This window comes from Myotis lucifugus, unplaced genomic scaffold (genome assembly GCF_000147115.1).
Source record: "Myotis lucifugus unplaced genomic scaffold, Myoluc2.0 scaffold_1506, whole genome shotgun sequence".
NCBI classification, from domain to species: domain Eukaryota; kingdom Metazoa; phylum Chordata; class Mammalia; order Chiroptera; family Vespertilionidae; genus Myotis; species Myotis lucifugus.
This window is the reverse complement of record NW_005872554.1, coordinates 10,564-28,903: the sequence shown is the minus strand read 5'-3', so window position 1 is coordinate 28,903 and position 18,340 is coordinate 10,564. Positions and strand designations below refer to the sequence as shown.

Here is an 18,340-nt window from a genome sequence, read left to right as displayed (position 1 = left end):
TATGCAGGATGTATTTTCATTGTTCGCGACCCACAGGTTGAGAACCGCTGTACTAGATCATGGCACAGCTGTTACTGTTAATTAGTCCAGTGATCAATGTGGGGCTGAGGCAGGAGGCTCTCCCTGCTCCACTGCCCCGCCTGCCTCCCGGCCACACCTCACCACTGTCTCCCCTCCCCCAACAGGGCCACACCTCACCAGTGTCCGCCCCCCCCCACCCCCCCACCCCCGCAACAGGGCCATACCTCACCAGTGTCTCCCCTCCCCCAACAGGGGACGTCGACGTGGACGAGTGCTCGGAGGGCACGGACGAATGCCACATCGATGCCATCTGCCAGAACACGCCCAAGTCCTACAGATGCCTCTGCAAGCCAGGCTTCAAGGGGGAAGGCAGGAAGTGCGAAGGTGAGCCCAGCCAGCCCTTCCGGCCTGCAGCGGCCACCTGGGGGCTCCCCCGGGGGTGGAATCGGGAGTCATGGGGTGCCTGGCTCTCCCTGGGTTTGAAACTTTGGGGTGTTTTTTTGTTTTGTTTTTAAGAAATCGAGATGAAGTGTTGAATGATATCTTTGCCCGTCTATCCTGGGCTGGATGTGTGTGGGGTAAAGGCCTGAGGTGACACCCCAAGGCCTCTGAAGTCACCCTATGTGGCCTGTAGCTTCCAAAGGACCTGCTAGTAGCCGGCCACACCTGAGCCAGCCCAGGGACGGTGATGTGCTGTCTGTCGGTCCAGCCTTCCTTCCCTGCCCCGGGTGCTGGTTTGATGTCCGGCACTGGAAACCGTCCCCTGGCAGGCAGAGAGAAAAGAGCGGGCTTGCCGTCTTTGGGGCCGGTCTCTCAGGCCGGATGGAACTTGGGGAGGTGTGTCTAGGAGGGTCTGGTGGGTTTTCTGACTACAGGCCTGGGGCAGGGGTCAGCATCCGGGGCCAGAAACAGCACGTGACTGATGTGCACCCCTGGATGAGAAGCTCTGCTCCCAATCTTCCCCGTCTGTCCCCATTTTGTGGATGAGGAAAACTGAGGCTCAGAGAGGAGAGGCATCGTTGCAGGCCCCATGCTCTCAGCGGCATGGCCGGTGCTCACACCCGGGTCTCTGGCATCTCGTTTTCTCCTCGTTGAGCCCTGCCCCACTGTCTCCACGTGAAGTTTGTGTTAGGAACGCGACACATACGCTTCTGGACACACTGCACAGGAGCTGGAGTTTTGCAGAAGCAGCTATGCCTTTTGGGGACGCTGATATTGTTTATCCTTCTCATTCGCTGGGCATCTACTTAAGGCTGAGTGCTGGCCAGATGACAAGGCCTGGGTCGTGCCTGGTTAGGCCGCATCCTGGCCTTGCTTGGGGCCCAGGAGCCTGAGGGGGGGAGCTGGCGCTGCCCACAGACCTCTGTCAGGAGGCCAGGCCCCAGGCAGATAGAGCGGACGTCAGCCAGAAGCCTGGTGGCACGTGCTGGCCCGGCTGCTGGCAGGGCCTGGAGGTTAGTTAGCTCGGTGGTTCCAAGTGGCACGTGTGTGGCTCTCTGTCGCCGTTTTCTGACCCTCTGCTCCCCACTGCAGGCCCAGCGCTCTGGCAAGGGAGAGCCGAGGGTGACCCCATCTCTGCCGGTTCCAGCCACTCACTCAGCTTGTCCTCCTCCAGCTCAGGTCCTAGGTCCCTTCCTGCCAGCCCTGCCAGGAGGCCCACGCTTGGTCGCCTACCTGTTTCCCTGACATCCCCAGAGTCCAGCTTCAGCTTGAGCCCGGATGGGGTCACACTTGCTGGCTCGATGAGCCGGCATCCTCTGTGTGAAGGCGAGAGAGGAGGAGGCTGTGACTGTGCCAGGAATTGCCAGGGGCCTCCCTTTCTCCGGCCTGGCTCCGGCCTCTGCCCCTCACTTCCTGAAGTACCACATAACACATGTGTCCTGGCCACACACACAGGCCAGGCTTCCCCTCGCCTGGAGCGCCTTTTCCACCCTTTGTGTTCTGGCCAATTTCTCATCATGTTTTAGATTTGCCTCCTCCAGGAAGCCCTCGCTGATGCCTCCACTACACACACACACACACACACACACACACACACACACAGCTGCTATAGTACCTACTCAGCTCCCTGCTACCCGCCATCATGGCACTTCTGACTCTGGATTGTAACTACGTGTCTTGCTCCCCCACTGAACTATGAGCTCATTTTTGAGGGTCTGCCATGGGCTTGGCGTTGGGGCCGCCACACTGAAGTCGACCTCGGGCTCACAGTGAGCTCCTCAGTTGCAGAGAGTCTCTTGGGTTTGTCCCCATGTTCCAGCGCTGGGGCAGGCCTGCACTAGCAGGTGTGCAGAATACGTTTAGTCTCAGTTGGCTCTCTTTTGCCCAGGCTGGAGTTCACGTTAGATGAGCCACGTGTAAGATGCCCCGAGAGATGCGAGGGCCTATGGGAAGTGTGGGTGCTGGGTCCGTGAAGGCTCGCTCTGGGCTGCCACCCACCTCTGGTGTGAAGGTTTAGGTAGTCGTTTCCCTCCTGAGCCTCAGTTTCTCCTTTGGTTAGATGGGCCCAAAAGACCCCCACCGCAGGTCGTGGTTAAAGCAGGCACAAGCTATTTAACCTCTGTAAGTCTGTAAACTAGAGATAATAACAGTGGTGACTTCATGGAGATAGTGTAAGGACTGCATGAGTTAATGCGTATAGAGGATTTGAGCATAACCTGGCACACAGGACACACTCTATAAACATTTCAGCTGCTGTTACCGAGGTGCTGGTGATGGTGCTGATGGGATGGATATGTTAATGAGGGTGACATTGATAATGACAGTGATGCTGATGGTGAGGAGGAGGATGTTGATGATGACAATGAGGAAGATGGAGGAGGAGGAGGGTGCTGAGGATGAGGATGTTGATGAGGAGGAGGAGGATGAAGATGATGAGGATGGTGATGATAGTGATGTTGATGATAGTGAGGAGGATGAAGATGATGGTTAATGAGGAAGAAGATGATGATGTGATGATAGTGATACTGATGACAATGAGGAGGATGAAGATAAAGATGATGGTGATGATAGTGATGATGACAGTGAGGAGGATGAAGAGGAGGATGAGAATGTTGATGATGATAATGAGGAGGATGAAGATGATGATGATGACAGTGAGGAGCTGAAGATGATGATGATCAGGATAGTGATGTTGAAGATGAAGAGAATGCTGATGATGGTAACGATGGTGGTGGTAGTGATGATGACGATACCATGATCAAGCTGATGATCATAATGTTGTTCAGCATATGAAAATGGGTGATGCTTTGTCTTTTTCCAGCAATTCCCAGGTTCTAAAATGGCTGGGAAATGTGATGTTCTGGTTCATTGATGATTCAGATAAACCATATGCATATATTCATATCCCCATAGAGACATACGGACATGTGTGCCGTTCACAGATGACCGTCTACCGAGAACGTACAATAAAATGACAAGTGACAGAAGGCTTTCCTTTGTTCCACTAAACCTCCTTCCGGGCCAGAAGCATACACTGCCCTGCCCTGCAGCAGACATCCCAGTCCATTGCCCCCTCCAGGCAGCACTCCCACTTCAGGGAAGCCGTTTCCCTCCCGGGCTCTTTGTCTGCAGGTCCTGAGCTGGTGCGGGGTGGGCAGAGGCTGGCGTGGAGGCCGGGGGAAATGAGTGCCCTGTCCTGGGATCTGGTAGTCGGCGCTACTGATTGTGATGAGCACAGAGGACGGATCCTCTGCAGACACGCCCGGAGCACGTGGCTCCCACGGTCTCCCTAGTCCTTCACGGGAAATGGACCCAGCGTCTGGGAAGCCCTGTGTGGGGCTGAGTGTGCCTCTTAAACCCTTAACTGTGTCAGCCTTGCAACTTCTGCTGGTTGTGACCCTCCCTTTCGCACACCCAGCACCTGAGGCAGCCCGCCCCTGTTCCGGGACGGCTTCTGAGCACACCTTCAAGGCCATCTTGCCATGCCGTGCGGCCTGTGATGTGCGGGGATCACTGAGCCTCTCCGTGTGCAGCCACTTGTGTCCGGGGAGCAGTGTGGGGCCCCGTGCAGTCAGCTTGGCAGGAGGCCTGCTTTTTCAGACTGAGGTGCCTCAGACTGGTGGGAACGTCTGTGAGCAAGGCTGAGGATGAATCAGTGTCTTCCTGATGGTGCGCATCCTGACAGCATTTGCAGTAGCTCGAGGTAAATCCGTGGATGTGCAGAGTTGGAAGGAACATGAATAGGTGTCCAGGGCAGCCCCTGTGTTTTACAGATAACCACACCAGACCCATTCACACCTCCCAGGCCCATTCACACCTCCCAGGCCCATTCACACCTCCCAGACCCATTCACACCTCCCAGGCCTATTCACACCTCCCAGACCCATTCACACCTCCCCAGATCCATTCATACCTCCTAGACCCATTCACACCTCCCAGGCCCATTCACACCTCCCAGACCCATTCACACCTCCTAGATCCATTCATACCTCCTAGACCTATTCACACCTCCCAGACCCATTCACACCTCCACTTTGGCCTGGTCACTCTATGTTTCCCTGTGTGTCCTCCTGGAATGTGGGCCCCTCAAGGGCAGGATCTGTGGCCTATTCACCTCCAATCCCTAGAATCCAGCACCAGGCCTGGAACAGGGCATGAAAGGCATCTGCTGAGTGGAAGGTTGGGAGGCTGGATCCCAATGGTCACCTCTTCCAGGAAGCCTTCCCTGCTGCCCCAGACAGGTGAGCTGTTTGTCACCTGTGGGCACCCTCCTTCAGAGCTCCTGTTACACTGCGTTGCGATGACCTATGTGACTTAACTTAAGCCTGGGCCCAGAACCATTGCCTCCCAAACCCTGAAGGTTTCACAGGTGAGGAAAGTGAGGCCTGAGAGCGGGAGGGACTAGTCCAAGGACATCGGTGTGGACCTGTAGCAGAGTTAGGCTGGGGAAACTGGGAGGTCAGTCTCTAGCCCAGTCTCCAGACTGAGAAGCAGCAGAACCTGGATTCCAACCCTGGTCAGCATGGGATCTCAGCAGAGGACCAGGCCCACCAGCCTGTGTGAATGAAGTGGACAGTTCCTAGCTAAGGAGTCCTGGAGGGGGCTGGGGAAGGAAACCCTTTCCTATGCCCACCACCACACCCTTGCGGCCGCCAGCCCATCGGAGCCAGGCCCTGTGAATGCGATGGTCTCAAAGCGCATCACCCATCCCATAACTAGGAGGTGGCATCCCTCGGGCTTGCCCAGCACTCAGCTGACCACTTTGCGCTGCTGTCATGCTCTAGCCTTCTCTCCCTAACCACACCCCAGCATCACTGCCATCTTTCTAGTTCAAACTTGCCAGCTCTTTCCTACCCCAGGGCCTTTGCATATTCTGTTCGCCCAATCCTTCATTTAGCTAAGCCTGTGCATCCCCAGCTCACCAGCTCCCTTATGCAGAGGCCTTCAGAGAGCTGCCAGGGCCAGCCCTGTCCTGGTCTGAATTAGTTAGGCCTGTTTGTGCTCTCTGTACCGAGGGGCAGGCAGGGGTGAAGAGGGGCAGGCCAGGGTGAGGAGGGGGCATTTCATCCCCGTTAAATGCTCAACTCATTTAACCTTAACTGCTTTGTTTCATAGACATTTGCTAAGGAAAAGGACCAAATTATAGCCTGAATTGGGTCTTGCTAATCTTAATTAAAAGCTCTCGTTTATAATCAGGACCAGGCCCCAAACGAGGAGCAAATGCCCTCAATGGCTTGTTGTTTAAGTAACTAAGACCCTCTGGGTAATCGCTGTTTCGCCCGAACCCGCGGCGCACAGCGTCCCTTCTGCGCCGCGCCTCTTCCTCATGGCGCCCCTTCGATGTGCACTGAACTTTTAGACCATTCACTCAAGTGGTTTATTCCTCTTGCAAGTTCCAACTCGGGCCTTCTCCAAAATGCTGTAATTAAAACCCTTGGGGGAAATAAATTTTTGTTTTGGCCACAGTATATCAAATGTATTATTATTTTCCCCCTTTTTTGTGAAAAGGAAAAAAATTACATTGGAGATCACAAAATTAGCATGTGTGTCATGAATGTAAATAGTCGCTTCCTGGCTTGTCTGTCCCCGGGGCTCCTTGTCAGTCACTGAAGTTGGGTAGATTACAGGGCGTGCTAGTAAGTGTTTTAACAAAACTCCTAGTCACACACCCAGTGATCCATTTAGTCTCACATCAGGAACAAAAACAAAAACACACCTTAAAACCAATTGGCCCTCTTAGGGAACAATGTCTATGACCTTATTAAATCGTTTTCATCATCGTTATTGTCCACTTTACTGAAAGTCCAGATAAAATTCTGCTTTGGGGGAGGCCAGGAAAGGCCACAGGAGGTAAGTCTTAAAACGTGCAATTATGGGCGCTAACATGTGCCTCCTGGCCGGAGATGAAAGGCTCCAGGTCTGCGGACCAGCGGGCAGGAAGAAATCAGATGGGACTTAAAATTCCAAGTTGCTGTCAGCTAGCAATTAGGTGGTGACTGCAGTGGTCCCGGCTCTGCACAGAGTTTAGGCCTCTTGGAGCCTGCATCTGTTTTTAGAAGGAAAAAATATAAAGCTCATACTACGGGCATTTAAGCTTGGAGGCAAGTTCACCTTCTTGAGCCTCAGTTTGCCCGTCTGTAAAATGTGTCCGCTGGTCCAGATTCAGCGTAGTGCTGAGACTATTCACTGAGCACCTACTCTGTGCCAAGCGTGGTGCTGAGGCCAAGACACGCTTCCCTGACCTCACTGGTTGGTGGGAAAGACGGGACCCTAACGGTGTGGAGAGTGCAGGGGCGGGGATGCAAAGCAGACTCTGTGGGGGTGAAGTAGAGAGAGTACCTGTGCTAAAGGGGTAGGGCGTTAGGAGGGCTCCCTGCAGAGGTGTCATCAGACTAAGTTAATAGAGCAGAGCGAGCAGGCCCTCAGCGGAGCCCACCGTCCCTTCCAGCTCTGGCGGCCCAGGGAGGGAGGCGTCCACCGTCCCTTCCAGCTCTGGCGGCCCAGGGAGGGAGGCGTCCACTGTCCCTTCCAGCCCTGGCGGCCCAGGGAGGGAGGCGTCCACCGTCCCTTCCAGCTCTGGCGGCCCAGGGAGGGAGGCGTCCACCGTCCCTTCCAGCTCTGGCGGCCCAGGGAGGGAGGTGCCCACCGTCCCTTCCAGCTCTGGTGGCCCAGGGAGGGAGGTGCCCACCGTCCCTTCCAGCTCTGGTGGCCCAGGGAGGGAGGTGCCCACCGATCCTTCCAGCTCTGGCGGTCCAGGGAGGGAGGTGCCCATCGTCCCTTCCAGCTCTGGCGGCCCAGGGAGGGAGGCACCCACCGTTCCTTCTAGCTCTGGCGGCCCAGGGAAGGGAGGCACCCACCGTTCCTTCCAGCTCTGGCGGCCCAGGGAGAGAGGCACCCACCGTCCCTTCCAGCCCTGGCGAGCCCAGAGAGGGAGGCGTCCACTGTCCCTTCCAGACCTGGCGGCCCAGAGAGAGAGGCGTCCACTGTCCCTTCCAGCTCTGGCATCCCAGGGAGGTGCCTGCTGTCCCTTCCAGCTCTGGCGGCCCAGGGAGGTGCCGCAGCGAGGATGCAGAGGCCTGCTTTGGGCTTTGCAGACTCAGTATATCCAAGTGGCTTCAGCTTCCGGAGGCCCGGGCCCTGCCATCCAGGGCAGCAGAGGCACCTGCCCCCAGACGCACATTTGGGCCGAGGGTGGAGGAGGCAGTATGAGTGTGTGTTGGAGGCAGTGCCTGCGTGTTAAGCTCCTTTTTTCTCTAAATCCCCATTTCTCCAGGAGTTGGAGGGGTCTCTGCCCCCTCCCCACCCCCATCTCTTCAGCTCCCAGGCTGGCGCAGGCCCCTGGCTGCCCCTTCCTCCGGGCCCTCTGCCTCCTCTTGGCCGCGTCTTATTACAGTGGCTGTATTTGTTTTTTCATCTGAGGAATGCTAACCAGAAAAAAAACCATTATTTCTAAGAAAATAAACGGCGGCTGTTGGCCTTTGAATGCTACTGAAATGGATGACGGCCTTCCCCAAAGGCCTGAGACAAAGCGAGCCCGAGGGTTGTGTGCGGGCAAGGTCAGGGGTCTCGGAGGGTGTGCTCGGGGTTCTCCAGATGGGCCAGGGCTGCGGCCGTGGGAGTCAAGCCCAGTGGCCAGCCTGGACCTTGGCCTGGTCTGATGGCCGCCGGGCTGATCACGCCCTCGCTGTCCATGCACCCCTCAGGAGCCGCGAGCCTTGGCTGGGCCCCCCGGCCCTGTGTCCCAGGCAGAGAGCTGGTGTGGTTCTGTGGAGACCGCTGCCAGCTCTGTGGGACCATGAGCAGGTCTGTAGACTCTGGGCCTTAGTGTGCTGTTGGCAAAGTTCAGGGCTCGGGCCAGGACACCCAGAGTCCTGAGGACCCCTGTGCCGGCAGCTTCCTCTTCAGGGTGCTCCTTGTCCGGTGGTGCCCAAGGCTGGCCGTGTCTGGGGGTGGCAGGTGGGCTCCCGCTGGACTGTTAGCCGCCTGTCCCTCCCGCAGGCAGCCCCGCAGGCAGACTGGGCCTGGCCGTGCACTGGTGGGCGAGGCTGTCCTCACGTGAGATGTGTTTATCCGTGCCGGGGTCAGTCTCTCCCTCTAGGCTGGCAGTGCCTCTGGCAGCGTCTGGCAGCGTCTGGCTGAGGGCGAGGGGAAGGTGTTGGCACAGGAGGGAAGGAGGCAGGGAGGCGGCATGGTCCTCGAGAGCACCCTGGGCCCTGGCCCCTGGGTCACTGAGATGGGGGAATTGCCCCGACGGGACTGCCATCAGGGTTAGGAGGGCGGGGCCTGCAGCAGCAGCCTGGGCTCCCGCACCGGCTCTGCCACTTACTGGCTGCGTGAACTGGGGCCAGGCAGCTCAGCTCTCCGAGCCTCCGCTTCTTTCTCTGAGTCGAGGGAAGCTGGGCCCTGCTGCTTGGGCTGCAGTGAGGGCTGAGCCACTTGCCGTTAGATCAGCGGTTCTCAACCTGTGGGTCGCAACCCGTTTGGGGATCGATCGACCCTTTCACAGGGGTCGCCTAAGACCATCGGAAAACACATATATAATTACATATTGTTTTTGTGATTAATCACTATGCTTTAATTATGTTCAATTTGTCACAATGAAATTGCGGGTCACCACAACATGAGGAACTGTATTAAAGGGTCGCGGCATTAGGAAGGTTGAGAACCACTGCGTTAGATGATGCCATTGTCGTTGCTGCTCCTGTTATTGTTGGCAAGAGACGCCTGGGGTCTGGAGAAGGAAGTCACACTGCACGGCCTGTGCGGTGAGGGGAAGAAGCCTGAGCCGGAGGCTGAGGTTCAAGTTGCTGTCGGCCCCTGACCTGCTGGCAACATAGCGCCTCTGGTCCAACCTGGACTCGGGTGCCCCTTCCTAAGCCCAGGGGCCAATCGAGCATCTCGCTCACGTCTTCCAAGGGCTGGCGGCTTCACATGTCTGATCGCTCTCCTGTCGAGTTCACAGAGGTTGGCCTGCAGTTTGGGGGCCCAGGCCTCGCCCCCACCTTCCGCTAAGGGGATGGGAGAACGCCATGGCTGTAACTGAAGGGGCAGAGAGGGCTGGACTCTGGCTGCCAGGCCCCTGGCCCCTCCCCACTTCCATCTCAAGCACTCCACTGGCCAGCTCTCCCACGGCCGGGCTGCTTCGGTGTCCAGCAGGCCTGACGCCGGAGCCTGAGAACAGCCCCCAGAGGAGGGCCGGCTGTTTTGGGGGGAGAAAGGGGTCGTGAACTGGCCCTTTGGGTTTGGTAGGCAAGTCCCGCCTGGTGCTTGGGGGCCACAGGGCCCAGCACGAGCTCACGCTGGGCAGGTGGCATCTGAGGTCAGTTCAGAGTGAGCGTCTGTGTGGTTTCCCGGCACCCAGGCAGAGCCCCCAGGGACCCGGCCAGCACCGCAGACAAGAAACCAACAGCAGTAACTTTGTAAAAATGTAAACAGCTTTACTGAGATCACTCACATACCGTTCACTTCACCCATTCAAAGTCAGTGCCTTTTAGGAACTGACAGTTGTGCGTTCATCAGTTTTAGAGCCTTTTCCTTACCCCCAAAAGCACCCCTGCACCCCTTAGCATCACTCTCCAGCCCCCAACCCCCAGCCCAGGAAACTGCTGGGCTACTTTCTGTCTCGATAGACCTGCTGTTTCTGGAGACTTCACACAAACAGAATCCTACAGGCAGTCCTTGGTGCCCCAAATGGCATTAACTTTGAAGCTGGGTGGCCGGGCTCACTTCCTGGCTGCCCTGGCATTAGCCATGTGACCTTGGGCGGGGCAGATGACATCTCTGAGCCTCGGTTTCCCTGTTGTAAGAGAGACGCTAGGGCCTCTTCTCCGGGGGCTGGTGCGTGAGGGCTGCCTCCCTGCGTGGGGTCAGTCAGCTGAGGCCGCCAGCGAGGTGCCTGCCCGCTCCTTCTGTGTCGAGCAGACCGTGGTGGAGCGCACTCTGTGCTTCTGAGGCTCAGACTGAACAGGACACAGCTCCTGCCGAGGGGCTCACGGCCTCCGGACACGTACACAGCAAGGGAGAGGAATAACAGTGGGGGGGGGGGGGGGGGGGGGTAGGGGGCCCAGAGGGTGGGGCGGAGTCGCATCTGCCAGGGGATCAGCAAAAGCTTCAGGGAGGAGGTGGTGCTGGGGCTCGGCCTGTAAAGTGTGTGGGTGTCCGTGAACGGGAGGGGCGCAGGCAGAGGGGACAGCGTGAGCAGACGTGTAGCGGCCCCGAGCGCGAGGGCCCCTGGGGAGGTCAGCAAGCGGCCCCAGCCCATGGTTATCTTGGATCACAGGCTGGAGAGGGAGACCTTCCCGCCCCCTGGCTGAGCCACGGTCACTGTGTGCCGTGAGGAATGGAGAAGTGTATAGATTTGTGTTGGTTTTGTGTGACCTTTGACCTTTCCCATAATTAACTGCCGGGCCCACTTCTGGCACTGTCTCGGCAGAAGGGGAGCCTGATCGATGGATGCCCGGGGTCCGCAGAGAGCGGGTCTCATTACTCAGTCATTACAGACCCAGAGCTTAACCCTGTGCCGCCAGAGCCGAGGGGGGAGGCCTCATCTTCCTGCTCGGCGGCTCTGCCAAACTACCTTCCCTCGAGCATAATTAGCCAGCAAACCAGATTAAGATTCATTCACCAATAAGGACTCAACTTCCTACGCCATCCATCTCTCCCGGGGTGGGGGCCTGGTCCAAGGAGCCACGGTTTTCCTGGAGCCCCCAGACAAAGGCGGAGACGCGCTGCCCAGCCAGCGGAGGCGTCTTTGTTAGAGCATTTGCAAGGAATGTCGAGAAAAATGCCAATTTCAAGGGGAAATGAGAAGACATTCGCAGGAATGATCTGGGAGGGGAGGGCGGGTGACAAGCCTCCTTGTCACATTGTAACATATATAAATGTTGAGTCACTGTATCGCACACCGGAAGCTAATGTTAAGATCGTACAATTTTTTAAAAAATCCTTATTTTGAGAACCTCTGCAGTCAGTCCTGATTTTTAGGCGAATGACCTGAAATAGTATTAAAATAAAAGGAGACGGCGCTCTGATTCACTGCAGTAGAATCTTTTAGAACCTAGGCACCACGGAGTAAGTGGGTATCTTATGGGGGCAGCGAGAATTAATTTTGAATTAAATGGAAAAAAACAAACTCACCTCACTGAGTTGCTGGCACGTGACGCAGCTGTGGGCTCATACGCGCTGCAGGTTCAGTACAGGAAACACGGGACCCTGTGACCTACAACCCCACGTGAGCCTCTCCTGCTGCTTTTCTTGCTCTGCTGAATGACGGGAGATGTTTTCTGTTGGGAATTGCATTTTCATTTAAAAAAAAAAAAACCCCAGCTGGAGAGAGGGCAGGGACGTCCGGGCGATCTGTGGGACTCCTGCCCTCAGCACACGTCAGATTCAGACGGTGTGTCCTCCCCGCCTTCCCTTGTAGGACCATCCCTGTCACCAGCCCTCACCTCGAGGACAATGAGTGACATCTCCTCCCACCTTAGCAACTCTTTGGAGCCCTGGAGCATTTTTAAGAAGTTTGCATCCCGTGCACCCGAGGACGGGGCTCCACCAAGTATAGCACCTGCACCTGAGCACAGCCACCGGCTCAGGGCTGGAGGCGAGGGCCTCAGCCACGCTGTGCCTCAGTCTCTGCGTCAGGAAAACGGGGGCAGCGCTCACACCGGCTTCCCACGTGGCTTCCCCACTCCCGTCTCTGCCTCGGTTGTCACATGGCCCTCTTCCCTGTGTGTCTGTGTGATTTCCCACGGCGTCCTCCCCTGTCCCAACCTCCTCTCTGTGTCTGTACCCAAATTTCCCTCCTCTTACAAGGACACCAGTCGTCGGATTAGAGCCCACCCGACTCCAATATGATCTCCTCTTAATTACATCCACGAAGATTCCATTTCCAAATCAGGACACATTCACTGATAGCAGAGGTTAGGACATCAACACAGCTTTTTTGGGGTGACACAGTTCAACCCACAACAGTCCGTTAGGAATAAACATCCAGCCCTAGGCGGTTTCTCATTGGTTAGAGCATTGGCCCACAGACCGAAGGGTGCCGGGTTCGAGTCCCAGTCAAGGGTCTGTACCTCGGTGGCAGGCTCCAACCCCAAGCCGTGTGGGAGGCAACCAATCCATGTGTCTCTCTCACATGATGTTTCTTTCTCTCCCTTCCCTTCCACTTTCCCTAAAAGTCAATGGGAAAATATCCTCAGATGAGGATTTTAAAGAAAAGAATAAACACCCAGAGAACTTGGCTCTGCCCCCCTCTATTACTTCATCCTCTCCCACCCCATCTTCTTCCTCATTGCCTGGCTCTAACGGTTCTCACAACCTGGTCTGAACCTGAGAGCACCTGGGAGGTCTGCAGGGCCTCCTCCAGGGCTGGCGGCCTTGGATGTTTATCACAGTAATAAACCCACTTGCTTTGGCAGAGACCTTGTGCAGTTGACTTGTTTGTGTGTTTATCTCATATGAATTCAAGGAGGAGGCTCACATGATCTTAAAAAACAAAAATGCAAGGCACAGACACAGAAAATAAGGGGGGCGGGGCTCATTTGTGAGCGTATAGTCTCTGCCCAGGATGCTGGGGTAAAGCAGGCTGGCCTCAGAAGCCTGGAGAAGACTCAGGCCTGGGGACCGGAAAGGAACTGGCCGCTTTAAGAGATCCTCGGATGGAAGGGGAACTCCAGGGGGATGGATCATGGTAAGAGATGGGAGCATCGAGCTTTCCTGCACTCTTCAGCCCATTAGTATCGGCTGTGGCCTCCACTGTGGGGAGTCAAGGGAAGGAACAGGCTAGCGTTGTTTTACTGACTTCTCAGCGATCTCTTTACTATGCCCTATGGGTATGGTGATCAAATAGTGTGTCATTTTGATAGTGAAAAGTATGCTGTTAATAATGACACCCAGACAACCGGCAAACACTGGAACTATGCCAGGCAGCGTGGGGTGTATGATTACTGTCATCAGAGGAAGAAACATTTTTCTCAGGTTTTACCACCATTAAAATAGCTGGTCTTAGCGCACTTGATGGATGTGGTGACTCTGAAACTGATTGTGTTTCTTTCTTTGCTTTGGCTTCTAGGAAGCTCAGAGCCGTATCTGTGGCCTGCCTTTTGAAATTGTGCTGGGATTACTGAATGTATTTCTGCATACTTTCACCAGCTTTCTTTTATTCTTCAACCCCTATTTTTTTCTTCTTATTTTTTTGAACATTTTATTGTATATATTTTATATGCAGTTTAGATGGGTGATGTTGGAAGGAATTGATGGGTGGATGAATAGTGTTTGGATGGATGAGTGACTTTTTGACTGGATAGATGAGTGGGTAGGGGTTTGGATGTGTGTGTGTGTGTGTGTGTTTGGATAGATGGGTGTTTGGATCAATGAGTTGATGGATAGGTGGTTAGCTATGTGGATGGATGGATGGATGGATGGATGGATGAATGAATGGAGGTTTGGATGGATGAATGTTTAGATGAATAGAAGGACAGGTGTCTGGCTGAATGTTTCGATGGTGGATGCATGTTTAGTTATATGGGTGGATGTTTGGCTGGATAAATGAGTGGGTGAATAATAGGTGATTGGATGAATAGAAGGATGGTCAGCTGGCTGGATATTTAGATGGATAAATTTTGCATGAATAGACAAATGGAAGGATGGCTGGGTGGATATTTGAATGGGTAGCCAATACAGTTATTATATGGATGGATAATGGATAGGTGGACAGCTGGCTGGCCATTTGGGTAGGAGACGGATAGGTGTGTGTGTGTGTGTGTGTGTGTGTGTGTGTGTGTGTGGCAGTATAAGGATGAATGGATGAGTGGGTGTTTGGATGATTGGATAATACTTTCTTGGTACACAGTGTAAATGTGCCAAGGATTAAATACTTTGCCAAAGCCTGGCATTCCATGGGCATTCTGACCTATTAGGAAGGACACGGGCTTTGTAGACTGAAAGACCTTTGTTCTGACCCTTGTCCTACCACTTCTGCATGACCTGAAGTAATCACCTAATCTCTGTGCACTTCAGTTTGCTCAGCCATAACATGGAGTTAAAATGCCGACTCCAGAGGGCTGCTAAGTGGGCTGGCACGTTTCAGGGGTAGATGCCTGCATACTTCCTTCTGAGGTCCAACGAGGGAGGGAGGGAGGGAGGAAGGGAGGGGAATTCTTTTACCCAAGTGCGAAATAAAAGTCCTTTCCTTCAGCCTGACTCATCCAACCTAAGTCCTGTGCCCACCCAGTAAAGCCACACACTGTTTGGGTTCGATGGATCAGATTCCACTCTCAGAGCTGGGGCCAGGCCACCTTCTACAGAGTCACCTTCTTGAATGAAGGAAAGGAGGGAACAGTTTGGGGGGTGCTGGTTCCGATCAGATAGTAGTGGGAATGGGTGACCAGTGGGCAGACTGTCACCATGTTAACAGTGTAGGAAAGCCCTGCTTTGGGAGTCGATTCGATGTCCGCAGAGAAGTGGACGGCTATTCACTGGATGGGGCATCCCAGGAAAGTGCCGGCCAATGAGTTAGGGTGGGACCGCACTGCCTTTGGAGTGTCTGTGGAGGATCCACGGGGAGAAGTGGTCTGTGTACCTGGGTGAAGCCCACCTGGTGAAAGGTCAGGGCTGCCGAGACTGGGAGGTCATTAATATCTCAGTCTTCATAAACCCAGGTGCCTTTTCAAACATAAAACCTTATATCCTCCTTTAATGTTATTTAAAAATGTCTCAGTGCATGAAATATATGATTGCAAACAATTCACATGGCCTGCAGAACTAAGCCTGCTTCCCGGCTGATGCTGAGGGCCACTGCAGGCAGGTTGGGAAAAAGTCTCCTGCGGTTCCGGAGACCCAGGCGAGTCTGTCTTCCCCTCCGGGCGGCTGTGTGGGGCACCGGAGCAGGCTGCGCAGCCCAGGCCCTGGATTCAGGAGCCTCCATGCTGTTTTCACCGAAGGGAGCCCCTTCCGGTGTTCCCGGGATGGCAGGTGTCCCGTGCCTGGTCCTCTCTGGGGTCAGAGAGCTCACGCCCGCCTGAGACCGCCTCTATCGTCCCGATGGACATGCCTCCCTCTGAACGCTAATTGCCCCCCCACCCCTACCCGGCTCCCCCCCCGCCCCCCCCCCCCGGCTACCTTTACATAATGGGGGCCCGGTTTCGCGACAAAGGGGGGGAGCACGAGCTCTCAGGCATTGAAGGAGGGCGAGGCTTGCCTTTACTTAGTCCCCCTCTTCCCCAGGCCCGCCCACCCCAGCTTCCACAGCTGAACCCACCTCAAAAATCCTCTTCAACTGCCTACAAGACGGACCGATTCTTCCCAGGTTGTAACCACTTCCGAGGCACTTCCGGTCTTGCTTAGCTGGGGCACTTCCGGTCCTCTGTGTCGTATTTCCGGTTCCGCTGTGAGGGCACTTCCGCCTGCCCCTTCCCGGCTTCTCTCGCTTCCCGAGGTTGAGATACGGCCGAGGCCGCACTGGCTCGAAGCCCCACGTGTCCTACTTCGTAAGTGTGTGGCCTTGGCCAGGTGTTGGCCCCCTGTGCCTCCGTTTCTCCGCTGCCCTCGCGAAATTGGAATAGTGACGGCCTGCGTCACTGAGTCCCTGTGGGACTGAAAGAATTGAGGATACGGTGTATGGTGTTGTCAGCTGGTTGAATGTGAACTGGGCGTTCCTGTTACTCTCCGAGTCTCTCAAATCTCTCTGGAACGCCAGAACTGATAGCCCCTTGAACCCTGACGGGAAATGTTTAAAAAAAAGACTTAAAACGGCAAAAAGGGTGACCTTTACAAAGGCTATTGGCCATTGTTTGTGAGACAGAGCCTTTGTTCTAACGAGGACACTGGGGCAGTAGAGGTTCAGAATGCAGATGCTGATGTGAAAGGAAACTATTTGGAGGGAGTGTGCCGACTTGCTGTCATTCCAGGGGTTCCACTTTTTGGTGGTATGCGACGTTCCTTTGATTTGATTCTCCCTGTTTCATGGGAGGCTCTCAAAGGGGCGAAGAGATCCAGTTTTGGGGGATACACAGGGTCCCTACAGGCTGTGATTGTGGACAGGCTTTCGAAGGAGGCTGAGCTGGGTGTGGCTCTTGCCAGCTCTGCAAGGTGTGGTCAGCCTTGGGACAGAGCCAGGATCTTGCCCTTTGTCACCTTTGGGTCCCAGCCCCCAGCAAGAGTTCTAGTGAATGCCTGTTGAGCCGTCCCCTAGCCAGTCATGCCCAGGTGCCTTCAGCAGTGCAGGGAGAGGGGACCCCAGGCTCTTCCTCTGACCCCTCTCGTGCCCCTCACTTTGCAGACATCGACGAGTGTGAGATCGACTCCTACAACGGGGGCTGTGTGCACGAGTGCATCAACATCCCGGGGAACTACAGGTGCACCTGCTTCGACGGCTTCATGCTGGCGCACGACGGACACAACTGCCTGGGTGAGTGCTGGGCCCGCCCTGCCTGCTGGGTGCCCTGCCTGTGCCTCCGCTCTGGCTGCCCCGTGGGGCGCTGTGGGAAGGCTGGCTCTCCTTCCGTTCTTTGTGTTAAGTTTACCGGGGCCGCCATAATAGAATAGCACACACTGGGGAGCTTACGCAACAGGAAGTTCTTTTCTCACCGTTCTCGAGGCTGGAAGTCTCAAGTCAAAGTTTGGCTCTTTTGGTTTTTTTCTGAGGCCTCTCAGATGGCCACCTCCCTACTGGGTGTCCACATGGTCATTCGTGCATCCGTGTACTGGGTGTCTTTCTCTGTCCTAATCTCCTCTTCTTATGAGGACTCCAGTCTTATTGGAGCAGGGCCCATCCTAACCGATTTTCAATTTAATTGCCCCTGAAAAGGCCCTGGCTTAAACACAGTCACGTGCCGAGGTATTGGAGATTAGGGCTTCAACGGAAGAGGTACTGGAGATCTGGGGGGGGGAGGGGGGTGCAATTCACCCCATAGCAAGGATTCTGCTATACCTGCAGAGTCTCATGGTTCAGTTGTATATTGTGAGCCAGTTGTATCAAATGTATCACAGTAGATGGCCAGCTTGCTGGGTAAGATTTGGCAGCTTGCTGGGTAAGATTGGAAACGTAGAACAGGGACAAAAAATTAGGACGCGCCTTAGTTGCGCTAGTGTATTTCCTCTCGGTCTCCTCCCTGCTCCCAGGTGTGATTTCACCATAGTAATCAGTGGTCAACATGGTTTTGTCCCTTGACTTTCCCTTGAACATATGTTTACCTGGCCCCCCTGTTATTGCCATTTTTCCAGTTGCCTCATAGTCTGATAAGCCACGAATAACGGAGGCTGCTGTAACAAAGTAACACACTGAGGGGCTTAAACAGCAGAAGTTTCTTCTCTCCCAGTCTGGAGGCCAGAGGTCTGAAGAGAAGGTGTCAGCAGCGTTGGTTCCTCCCAGGGCTTCGAGGGAGAATCTGTTCTGGGCTTCTCTCCCAGCTTCTAGTAGCCTCAGGTGTTCCTTTGCTTGTAGATCACACGGTCCCCTAAGCACCTGTCTGCTACCCTCTGCTGAGTGACCCTAGACCAGGGGGCTGGAGCCCAGGGTTAAAACCATGGATGTGGCAGGAGTGTGGCTCTGAATAGTTTTGGGGTTTTTTTTTGGAACAATCCTAAAACTTGTATTTTTGTGAATAGTTATTGATGTCCCTGGGCCTCAGTCCCTCCTTGGCGAAGGGGGGCTGTGAAGAGCCTCAGTAACTGAGATCATGTCAGGCAGCTGAGAAGCGTGCGTGCCCGACACAGGCTCTCCACACTCAGTGGCTGTTACTGTCACCCTGGCCTCCGAGCCTCGGGCTTCCCCGCTGTAAACAGGCGCAGTCATGCTGCCTGCTTCACCAGGTGTGAGGGTGAAGTGGCCGGCGCTTAGTAGGTGCAATAGTCAACAGGCAGGCATGAGTATCACTCT

At 55.1% G+C, this 18,340-nt stretch overlaps 1 protein-coding gene across 1 annotated transcript; it reads left to right on the top strand.

The window, feature by feature from the left end:
• Window positions 1-273: 273 nt before the first annotated feature.
• LOC102442340 (signal peptide, CUB and EGF-like domain-containing protein 1) lies at window positions 274-16,870 on the top strand (the record flags this gene model as incomplete). Its single annotated transcript, XM_006107859.1, has 2 exons — window positions 274-405; window positions 16,742-16,870. Coding segments are annotated over 2 exons (261 nt in total), but the record flags the coding sequence as incomplete, so codon positions are not given.
• Window positions 16,871-18,340: the final 1,470 nt, after the last annotated feature.